General features: G+C 44.0%; 1 protein-coding gene across 1 annotated transcript in view; it reads right to left on the bottom strand.

Moving 5' to 3' along the window:
- LOC109488163 (forkhead box protein N3-like) overlaps positions 1-11,916 on the bottom strand; it is a 31,382-nt gene extending 19,466 nt beyond the window's left edge. Inside the window, 3 exon segments of the mRNA XM_019792320.1 lie at positions 2,923-3,240; positions 3,242-3,528; positions 11,623-11,916. Of these exon segments, the coding sequence (XP_019647879.1) occupies positions 2,923-3,240; positions 3,242-3,502 (579 nt within the window). The 5' untranslated portion in view covers positions 3,503-3,528; positions 11,623-11,916.
- Positions 11,917-12,318: the final 402 nt, after the last annotated feature.

Here is a 12,318-nt window from a genome sequence, read left to right as displayed (position 1 = left end):
ATACATAGATCAATGAGCCCAGGATATATACATTCTACGTATATGATAACAAAACTGTGTTCCCAATGCTGCCAATAACAAAACAAATATTGTCACACAAGAACACAGAGCACCTTTAATTCTGCGGTATTTGCCAAATAAGCATACCAAGTTGGTGTATCCTGTTCCTGAGAGATAGCACGCTGTAATAACAAACAAAAGGTACTGCAGATTTCCCTGGATTTTCTTTCCAAATTTGCTTTTTGTTTCAGACTATACCTTTGATGTTTGAAATGCCCGCTGCTGTTGAACTATCCCCCTTACTTTTGGGGGGAGGGGGATACTTTTCTATAAGACCAAACAACCAATCTTCATCTGTATCTAACACCCGGTTTACACGGCGACAAAATCTGTGCGTACGAAAATGGCGTACGCAAATTTCGTACGAAAATTGCGTACGCAAAGGTTTTCCCTCCGTGTAAACAGGTCCCAATTTGCGTACGCAAGTTTCGTACGAAATTTTCGTACGCCCAGCGGGGAGTTTTTATGACTTTTCGTGCCTCCGGGCGTCGTGTAAACAGGACTGATCGTACGCACGCACTTCCCTGATGCAGGATGTCAGGGGTCATATGCAAATTCCCTATATTTTTCACATTTTTCAGAGTATTTTGATCACATTTGATTGTTTGGATATTGGTAAGCCTGTTTACCATTCACTGGCCATGGAGGGACGCAATAGCGCGAATTGGAGCACTGCGGCGAGGAGACTCGCTGCTTGATCGGTCTCTGGAGCAACAACCGAATCAAAAACAAGATGAACTCGGTGAAGAGAAAGGAGGCATACGAGGAAATCGCGCGGGGGATGAGGGAACAGGGATACTAGTAGCAGGACGCTGAAACAGGGAAGAAAGAAGAAAATCAGCGACCTGATGTACATGTAGGCAGAAGGACAACAACAACCGTAGTGGGAGGGGGGAGAAGTAACTGGGAGTACTTCGATCTCCTTGACGGCTTCTTTGGGGCCGCCATGCCACCGAACCGGTGTTCCCGACGCAGCGGGAGTCTCCAGCAGTCCCGCTCGATGCGTGTAAACAGAAACGAACGTACGCTCGCGTGCGTACGCAATTTTCGTACGCACGGATTTTGTCGCCGTGTAAACCGGATGTAAATCAGATCAAATGTTGGACAAAAATGACGTCCCCACTCCTTCAGTAATTTTAAGAACACTCCCACGGATATCTTCTTCTACCAACCATACCTCAACTTCAAACTTCAAACCCGTCGTTGCTTCCTTGCCCTCTGGCAGGAGAGATGTTGTCGAACCGTGCCACGTTGCACTGACATAATTGGCACCTCTGCTGTTGTTATGGTAACAGGGATGCCATGACCTTCTCCATCACCCTGACCCTCCCTGCTTTCCGCCACCCCCCTCCCGGGCCTCCAAACCCTCCTGATTTACGGCCTGGCCCTAAATAAACCCTTCTCGGAGAGGTTATCTTTTCGTACAATGGAAGGTTAACAAACGTCTGGAGGAGGCCTGGGATATTGGCTGACTGAGTGGCACTGTTTGTCTGGACCTGACCTTTCCCACTCAAACGCTTCACCTTTCATCAACAGTCTTACTTCTACTTACATGGAGGAAGAGGACTCTTGGCAGATATTCCTACAACATGATCGTTTAATGGAATATCTTGTAATGAAATTTGGTTGTTGCAGCAGGAATGTCAGTAATGACAGGAATTTATGTTCCCGTGTCCGAATGCATTTTTTAAACGTGAAAACACCTGCATACTGAAAGTTCACCTTCACACCACATGCATCAAAGTCAAGATCTGACAAACTGGCAGCCGTTTTAGGAGCAGACTGACTGCAAAATCGGCAATTAGGAGCCAATTTTGCAGAATGGCGCTGTTAGGCAATTTCACGAGTGCCTCAAGGAGAAGACAAACATCGTTACTAGAATGTTTCTGTGCATTAACGAGATTATCAAGGATACTTGACTAAAAGTTTCATGTGAAAAACATGACTGCTGTATATATTTTTAGCGTGCTTGAGAGCATTTTATTTTCCTTGTTGCTCATCGAAGGACGGCTGAAAGATACATGCTGATTTAGTTTATCTGTCTGAGCCTGTGCCTGGGAACTGTTAGTCTAAACATGACTAACTAACATAGCACTGATCCATGAGACACACTCAGGCTTGGCAAACAACAACCATCTGCACGGAGATGTTTCTGTACATCTGACACCACCGAGTTGGAAATTTACTTGGGAGTTCAGCAGAAAGGAAAACAGGTTAAATGTACCTCCATGTCTGTGCAAGTCTCCTACACAGAGTAGGGGCCTTTATTTAGGTAAACCCACGTTGGCATCAAAATAACAAGCGTTTACCAGGAGTTCTAAATGAGGGTTGAAGTGTTTTAAAACCAGCCATTTTCACCATATGTTTTAGTTTGGGCGAAGTCAAACAAGCAAGCCACATCTGACAAAAGACACCCAACAATTATGGCATCAAGCATCAGTAAACCTACGCTGACGGAAGCCATTTTTGCCTGGGGCAGTTTAACGGCTGGAAAAAGATAGAACACTGCACAATGACGGGCCTATTCTCTGCGACGATCCGATAAACTTTAAAAATCCGCTCTAACCCCCCATGAGACCTCTGGACAACTTGATGCGAATGTTAGTTGGCAGAGGGGACTGTAGTTACATCAAACTGGTGTGCCATTAACGTCAAATTCTATTCAACTTTCAACATCGTCATCCCTGTAACTTTGGGAGGTGGTTGAACAATGTCAGCCTCATGTCGTTATAAGATAAATTACTGTCTAATTAACACAGCAGGTAAAAGCAAAACCACCAATAATATCACTTACCTTTGATCAACTTATATTTACAATGTAATCGATATGAATATGGAAACATAGGCATACACCACACTCACCTGCCCCTTTTCCTTTTCCACTTTCTTGAAGCACTTGTTCAACGACAAGTTGTGCCTAACAGAATTTTTCCACCCCGTCGGTGCATTCACAAAGTATGGAAAGTGCTCCAGAATCCAGTTGTAGATTTCCTTGACTGGCAGTCTCTTACTGGGCGAGTCCTCGATCGCCATGAATATTAAACAACTGAAGGAGTAGGGAGGTTTGCTATTTCTGTGTTGGTGTGCATCGTAGGGTATATCTGCCGGGGTGGGCAGGGATGCCGTGGTGTGGTTGCTGGGTTTGAGGGGGCTCATGGTCCCCCCCAGCTCTCTGGTGGGGCGTGCCACACAGGCTGCCTCCCGTTTCCACATTTACCGACTTCAGCACGTCGCTGCTGTGCAGCCAGTTCAAGTTTGTCAGTTCGTCGTCGTCGATTGCACCTTTCTCCAAAGAGATCGCGGGAAAGCAGCTCATGTTCAAGTCCAGGTCGGGGTTCTGTAGCGCCTGGGCCAGGGTCGTGCTCGGACAGCTCTGACTCAGTCCGCTGCCTTCCAGCGCCCGCCGGATGATGGAGCCTTCTGGCTTGCGATCCGGTGGCATGTCTGCTCGTGTTTACTGTCTGTCACCTGAGGGAACAAGAGAAAACACCATGAATTATGCATCCCACAATCAGCCGTCGCGCAAATGATTAGCAAATGAGAAGCTGACGGTGGCGTCACTGCCATGGCAACAGGCGGTGTGGCTTCATCAATTACCATGCCAACGCAGGGCGGGACGAGATACCTCAGGTACAAAATATGCCCTCTCCTTTCACCGATGAATCCCACGCGTTGACCTGTGAGTCCAAATTGTGTAATCGTTGTGTGACGCGCCTACAGTTGCGTTCCTGCCTCTGGCTAGTGGAAATACAGGAACAACCGGGGAGGGGGCTGCACAATACGGACTGGAAGCCCTACAGTGTAAACAACCTTGTAGTTTATTTACACTTTGACCAAGACCCCAAAATGCCATCACTTCAACAGCAATTCAGAAGGTTATTCAAACAGAAATCTTTACCCTCTCAGTCAAGGAGGGGGAAATACAAAATATACACAGAGCGGAGAAATATGAGAGTGCTGTTTCAGCCCGTGTACAGACCACATGAGGCTCCCGCCCGCATGGCTTGGCTGCACGTTACTTAAGTTTTATCCGCCCGAGTGAGCACGCAAGTGTGCTCCCCGTAATACCCCAGAACAAAGCTTCGCCTGGCTCAAATGTCCGCAGACAGAACAGCCACATGTTGCAGTGGCTGATTCACTCATGTTTACATCTGCTATTAGAACAGACAGATGATACCACAGAATGTAACTTTTCAATACACACATGTTTCAGTCAGATGGTGACACTATTGTCAACATAGAAAACCACATCATTATCCACCAACACATTTGTCTAGTATGTGCCTAATATCATCTTACATCATGAATACCTCAAAAATAACATTTTGTTACTATATCAATAGCTTGAATCAACTAAATAACGCCATATTTTAGTCAGGTATTAATAAGATCAACAATCAAATCCCTATGCATTGATGCATTATCTTTAGCCACAACACACTATGACCTGATAAAAGGGCTGACATTAGGGCTGTATACCTAACACCTGTACATGTACCGGTAGGTACTGGTCAACATCTGAACATATGAAGCACCTGTACAAAACACCTGTGCAGAACAATTTTTTTACAATAAAGATAGGTAAATTTCATGACAGTTTAGCACTTGATAATCAGAAATCTGGTTTCTGAAAGAATCAGGATATAATCTAAATGGACTGATTCTGATTTCAAACCTATATTGTGCTGCAGGTGGGGATCTAGGGAAGCTTCTCACATGCACAAGGTTTGGCGTGGGTACACACACCGTACCAGCGTGGGTACACCATATATACCGGTATGGGTACACCTTTCCAGCGTGGGTATACCCTTCCAGCGTGGGTACACCTTAACAGCGTGGGTACACCTTAACAGCGTGGGTACACCTTACCAGCCTGGCAAAGTCTTCAAATAAATGCTCTACTCAAGGTCTCACATTGGTCATCTATTGTAACAACACAAAGTTTAAACTACCCTAGAATCTGCCTTGATAAAAGTTAAAACCAGGATCAAACAAACCAATCTGATCCAAATCTAAACTGGGTTAAAGACAGCTCATACAGTGGAATTTGCGGTACTTTATGTGGAGTGTTGTGGTCAAGGGTGACAAAGTCTACAGTAGCCAACTACAGAACAAACAGCACATGTCAACTTCAATGGGAAAAACTAATAACCGATGCAGCTGGCCAGGATTTGCATTAGACATTGTTTTACACAAAGATTGGTAGTCGGTAAAAATGTAACAGAAGAACTGATGTTGTTGAAGTTTCATTGACAGTAAAACCTGCTTCAATCACATGTTTACAAAGTGAGTATATCATTTCTTATTCACTGCCTCCAGAGCTCCTTTCATACAATGAACTTTAAGTTTAACTTAACTTTATTAGTTCGAGAGACTGTTAGGTCCTACTACCACTAATTGCAATGGACAAACATTATACCAGTCAGAAACACTTCACGCACTTAAATATGGCCACACAGAATACCAAATTTTGCAAACAAGTTCAAGAACCTATAACTTCAAAACAAACTTCAACTGATCAGGAAAACTCAATTTCAACTCCAAGGAATATCATGAGTCTTGATACATTTGAGAAACCTACAAGGGTTCTAGCAATGTCGTGTAGTTATTGATCTCAACAAGGAAATTCCTTATAGAAGACACTCCCTACTCCTTGCTGCGATACGAGCACCTGCATAGGAATATGTGAAATCCAATTTCAATTAGAGCCAATAGGAGAATACAAGTGTAAAAGCCAATGATATGTACATCATTTTTCATTAAGTAGCACAGTTGTCAGAGTCATAAATCAGCAGTACCTGTTTTAATATGTGGAGAAAGAAATATGCCATATGACTAAAAAGTAACTATTTTATCTTCTATTTAAAACATAATAAACTGAATCATCTCAAGTTACTGGTGTACTACTTACTTTTTTTACTTGCATATGAATAAGATTTAATAAGCGTTCCCTGAAGCACTTAGTAGCAAGCTACCTGCATGTACAATTCCTTTTACATCATCCGATGTAGCCATTATATTTCTACAGCTTAAATAGGTGAAGAATGCTTCTAAATCCTAAGGCAAATTTGCAATACCTTTAGAATAAGGGATGTCTACTGCATCAATGGATTAGCAACATACCAGCTGGGATGGTGAGGGGAGATTGTGGTCTACGTTGGCAATACTCAAAAAAGAAAGATAAATCCTACAGCAAGAACATCTCAAAAGTAGCCCTGGATAGACTGCACGCACCCAAGAAGAAAAGAGCTGCTAAATTATTTCCTGTCTCTCTCACAGTTGTTCCACAAATGTCTGGGGTTGTCGGTAACCAGGCAACCAGACATCTCACCTACCCCGCTGGCCAATGGGGAGGGGAGTTTAAATTAGCAGCAGATGCACCTCCATGGCAACCACGCCTCACAGCAGGGCCCTGCATACTTTGACCTTGTGAAAATATAGAACCTGATATCTACAAACAACTCTTATCAGCCATGTATAAACACATCTCCAACAAGAGAGACCTTACAAACGATGTATGGAGTAGTCATAATAGTTCTCGTTTGACAAAAAAAGCCTCCTGTAAGCAAATAGCAAATGGTAGACTGGTAATGACTAGACGTGTGATAACAGGCAGATATTCACACCTAAAAACCCGACTGTTTCACAGCTTGGTTCCTGTGTGCAAAGCGAGCTTTTGCGGATATTACCGAGCTGCCTCCGCGATGGAAGATGACGTTATTTACATTCCAGCATCGTCACAGAGTTGCGGAAGCTGCAAGGCTGGACTAATCCCCGTTTTCGAGTCGAGCAGTCTGGGAAGCAGTGACATATTCTGTTCGGCTCCCCTCCAAGTGGGCCTGCATTGAAATTCAGACCACATGACTGGGGTAGGCTGCGCTGACATCACTCCAGTGTGCGTAACAATTCTTGTAGTGGGTAATAACAAGATGGGACACCAGACTGGAAATCCATTCAAGAAATGAACCCCCCGAGGATTATTCATCACTCAAAAAGAAGAGGAAATTTTCAGAGAAATTTAGAAATAGCAGATATTATCTTTACTTCTTAATCACACTCTAGAAAAGGATCACAAAGAAAACAGTGATATCGTTTTATTTAAATAAATCAACAGTACTTAGGGAGCTGTAATAACTAGTCCAAACCAGTGCAAGAATGTCTGTCCTCACACTGTATCAACCACCATGAAGGAGACTGGGGCTAAGCGGTCACATTATAGCTATACATATTTCCTCCGTGTAATTTCGATTCAGCCTGGTCAAACACAGCCACAAGGAAAACACATCTTCTATCTCTTCCACACAGGGAAACAGGCGGCCATATTACTAAAACACCCCTATATGCATGATTATACCACGTCGTTGGTCACAAACGCGGACCATCAGCTATTCTGGGCAGATCTGCCGACTAATGCCGCTGTATATTCATTGATCTTCTCCACCATCATCCTACATCACGGTTGCCATGCCAACCATATGCCCACGCCATGAAAACCAATTTGCAGCACCAACCATTTAATGAGCAGGAAGGCCCGAAATAATCCAATACAGACACACATGGGCTGCATAATTACAATATCACCCATGGACGCCACTGGTGCTAGGGAGAGGTAATATACATGTACAAATATCAATTTATACATCCTGCCGGCGGCAAAATAATCTGATAAATCACAATGTAACAACGACTTTTATAACTGAATAGCTACCACCAATGTAGCATCTGGACATAGCAGATGTTTAAACATGTCACTAGCCTCTTCTCCCAAAAATAACAAGAGGAAGAAAATCCTTTTATCTAAGAACATCAGACAAATCAAAGTAATCAACCTATTTTCTATCGAGATTGTTAAAATGATAAAGAGAAATGTAGAAGAGTAGAACAGGTTTGTACAGGTTTCTTCCCACTTGAAAATCTCACAGATCAGGAAAATAAATGTACTTGACTGCTTGCTTGCAAACGTGTACTAAATGACCTTCACAAGGAGCCTTTCTTACCACAGACATCACGCTGCTGGTAAAATCCAATCTTCAGATACAACCCAATGGCGGCTTTTACTGTTGGGCGAGTAGACGGCATAAGCACCAGATCACCCCTCTCATTCGGAACTGCTGCTGCCTCTACAGCAAGCTGATCAAGATAGCCCTAAAACCCAATCACAGAGGAAACAGAAAATTGCTCCACATCCAGATGCGCAGCCGACAGTGCGGCCTCATCTGTTGCTATGCAACAAATGCGGAGGAGAACAGCTGGCCAATGAGAGGGGCTTCCATGGAAGCTATACATCCCCATAAGGGGGGCCCAGAGTAAATCGCAATCTACGCCAGGCATGCATAATTCGGTGCCATCTGACAGCCAGTGCTGGCATGATCCTGTAAGTAATGCCTCCAGTGCGTCAGTTGCTAAGTAACCATTGATTCTGTGAGGTACAAGCCACACATTACCCACAGTGGGAGATGAGGAACACTTGTCCCAGGCCCTGTAATTTCTCCTCCAACCTTTAGGCAGGATGTGCACTTGCTTGGAGAATATAAGGTCCTCCATACACGGCAAGATCAAAATAGAAACAAAATTCCAACAGTACATTGCTTCCAAACAAGCGGGGAAGAGCACCTCACATAGCAAACAGGGCAGATGTTTATATTTGGGTAGGCTATAGATCACATTTGGAGTGCCTCCTGCAGTTGAAAACCTCTGACCTTTGTTCCTTTAGATCAATGTCTGCACATGGGTCCTCCATCAATACCTGTACCCTGACACCCCTATCATGCCTCAGTCCTTCAGGTGCTGAATGGAGTAGAACTGAGTTATGGACAGGCCAAGATTGGCTTATTTGCACAACAGAAGACGTTCAATTACGTACGCCGGGATTTTCCGAACACCGCAACATTCTGGAATACATTATTTGGGGCATCATCATCAAATCAATTATTCAGCAGGAAAGATAAGGTGCATGTTAGCACTGATTATGCATCACATGGTTTTAGGTAACAGGACATCCAGAAATGGCAGCAGGCAGCACATCCATCATTTTCAAGGGAATGTGTCACATTAATCCTAACATAGGCCGACTGAGCAACCATACTCTTACCGCGGGGAAAATAGCTTCTTATGTTAGCAATTTTTGAGGTACACTTCAAAGGGAGAGTAATTAATGTATAGCCTACGGCGGTATCTTTTTTTCTTCTAAAAATGACGTCCGAAGCTTCATATCATTTATACGTCATTAATGGCTGCCTGTTTGCTGGTGTAGAGTTACAGCTGCACTGCACTCGAGGGACCCATGAAAACTGGGAATGAAGGTCAGGAAAAAACACAAGCCCATGTCCCATCCATCCCCCATCATGTAAACAAGGCTAGCCCAGAGCCTGGTGTATAAACACAACCCCTCTCTCTCCCTGCCTCCAGCCTGGCATACTTCATCAAAGCTGTCCATATGTAGGCAGCAGGGCTGCTTATCTTACCACTTCTGGGAAACTTCCTGTGGGGAAACACACAACAGCCTGCTGTCTCTGGACCAGGGGAAACACAATACCCTGACATCAGGGCAGGGAAGATGGGCAGCCAGAACAAAATTAATGAAATATAGGTGATATATTACACTTCACTTTAGGGAGCAGTTTATACATAGATCCATGCTGGTTTGACATTGGTGAATAATATATATATATATATTCTTTGTAGGTATGTGAATTTTCTCATTATTATTCACTGAGCTGAATAGTAGATACTTACATGTTTGTATCTTACAGGGCCAAGTATCCTTCTGCAATTATTCTAGAGATATGACTTCCCAAAATCATGAAAGAGGACAAAATTCAGTTGAAAAAGAATTACATTTGTACTTGTATGTGTGTTCAACTTCAAGAGTAATTTAAGACCTCAGGTTGGATGATCCACTGCAGTTATCCTTTTTCAGTGCTTTGAGCTTCATCTCCTATCCTGGTAAACATTGATTATGAGAACCTTTGTGCATCCTGTTTTTGTGCAGAACAGTGACATTGAGCCACCTCAGCTGCTGTACCCATAACATCAGGAATCCTTGGCAGCCATGGAGAGGGTCATCACCAGTTTCTGTGCCAGTAAAGCTAACATCGTAACTTGGATTCAGCCAACAACAGAAGTTATCACCACTGGAAAACAAACTTTGGTATAAAAAAGCAGTCTTTCTCACAGCACACATTGTTTTGCAAATCTGGTCACAAAAGATGAAAAGGATACAAAAATAGATAAAGGGTCACTTTCCGCACCTAAGTGTAATGTTTTGGTTTCTCATGCCAAAATACTATTGACTTGATACAGAAACTGAGGGATACGAGTGGAGTCGAAATACAAATAAAGGGTCCATTACCCTACTGAGTGGCACTGGACCATAAAACAATTAGGTAGAACTAATGAACTTGAAAAGAGAAAGGGAAGGATACTTTGTTCCACTTGAACACCCGATCTCCAACACCACAAAGGAAAGAAGTGTTTTCCTTTTGTTCCATGTACCTGTAAACAACTGAACAATGAAACTTCGACCACAGGTTTTCACACAACAGATAGGGTGATTTGCATACATCTGATAACCAGAGAAAAGGCTGACAAGAGTCCTGCTGGGAGGGACTGCTGGAGTACTTTGTGTGTATAACGTGTATAAATACTAGTACATTTTGTACTGGTACTATTGGGGAGAAACAGCCTTTCTGTCCTACAGTTTTGCCCCGAGGGCTGGCATAATGACTGGCTTGTCAACAGCTGAGCTGAGAACTTAGGCTGGAAACATCAACACAAATGTGCTGATAATATTTATTCATTAAATTTACCCAAGCAGCAAGGATGAACGTTTTCAAGAAATTCTTCAAAGTGGGATTCAAGGTGGATTTCAGAAATGATATATAAATCAAAGAAGGCACCCCGTCCCAGGGACCTACTTTCAAAGTTGAACTCAGGTAGCCCCTGTGCTGAGTACAAAGGCGACCATGCAAAACTTGTGGCAGTCAGAACAATAACACTGAAGTCACACAATAGCATGTCCTTCTAGTACGTCAAAAAAGTATTTCCTTTCGTCAGGTTTCCAACTGTACTAAGGAAAGGGGAAGTCGCCCCACGCCCCCACAGTACTAGTCACTACTGGTGAAAATGGAGCCAGTGGAAATGCTAGAGAATGTGGAACCTTTGGAATGACCTCATGCACATTTGTGGGCGACCCATCCCCCATCCCACACCACATGGCGTGCACCAACGGTCTTTGTTCAGGGGCCGCCAAAACACACTCACCTTCCAAACGGCCACGTTTACAGGACACCCTGTTCCTTCTGTACTGGGCTTTTACGTGGTGGTTCAAAAATCCCCAAAACTTGGGCCCCACAACTAGAGGTGCGGAAGACACTGCGCCAGTGCAGCGGTTCCAACAGCCAACCCTGTCTCGTGACGTGCGTACCGGCTTCATCATGGTTAGTGGTCAGGCCGAATCTCAACACTTTCCGGCCGAAAATCAGTCAAAAAACGCCCCGAACATTCATGACAGACAAAATACAACACTTCCACACCGATCCTGAAAACGTTAGGGTCACTTACGTAGCGGTAAAGGAATCACATCGACGTGAATATCGTGGAAAGACGCCACCGTCACTAGCGATATCTGATCTCCAGTCTTAGTGTGTGTGAGCTCCGCAGGCTGCTTCCCCAACCCGCCTGCTGTCCGTCATACATCATCCACGTACGCCACCCGTTACCATGCCACCCCGGATCTCCGCCCAGTCCGCCCAACAACCTGATATTTTACCAAAACTCTCAATTCTGAGGTAACAAAATTCCACTCTATCATATCCTAGAGGATTTCTTGATGAGATTGATACAAGTTGTATCAAGTTTCACGGCTAACCTGTGGCAAAAGGGAAGGTTTTTGCTACAGTGCGGGGAGCAGGTCCGGTTCCTGGAACGGCGTTACTTGGCGTAGGGGCAACCAATCAGCGCGCGGGACCCGGCAGACATGTTGGACTGTTGACCTGCGGACAAAATGGCGCCAAAATCCAGTATGTAAAGGACAAGCGTTGCTATTGGTTGCAGGCACGCCATGGCGCAATGTCCCGCACGAGCAAATAGTTGCGCTTTAGCTTCTGCATTCGAAATTACGGGCAGCACAGAAATTAATGACTGCTTTAGGAAACGATTGGGTGAGTTATAGGAAATGAATAGCTATGGATAGAATACTGGTAACTTGTTAACATTATGTCAAAAAGAGTAAAGACATTAGATTTATAGTTTGATGAA

The sequence above is a fragment of the Branchiostoma belcheri genome, unplaced genomic scaffold, assembly GCF_001625305.1.
Source record: "Branchiostoma belcheri isolate BF01 breed outbred unplaced genomic scaffold, Haploidv18h27 scaffold92, whole genome shotgun sequence".
In the NCBI taxonomy this organism is placed as follows: domain Eukaryota; kingdom Metazoa; phylum Chordata; class Leptocardii; order Amphioxiformes; family Branchiostomatidae; genus Branchiostoma; species Branchiostoma belcheri.
Note: the sequence above shows the minus strand (reverse complement) of the source record. Positions and strands in the feature narration are given on the sequence as shown.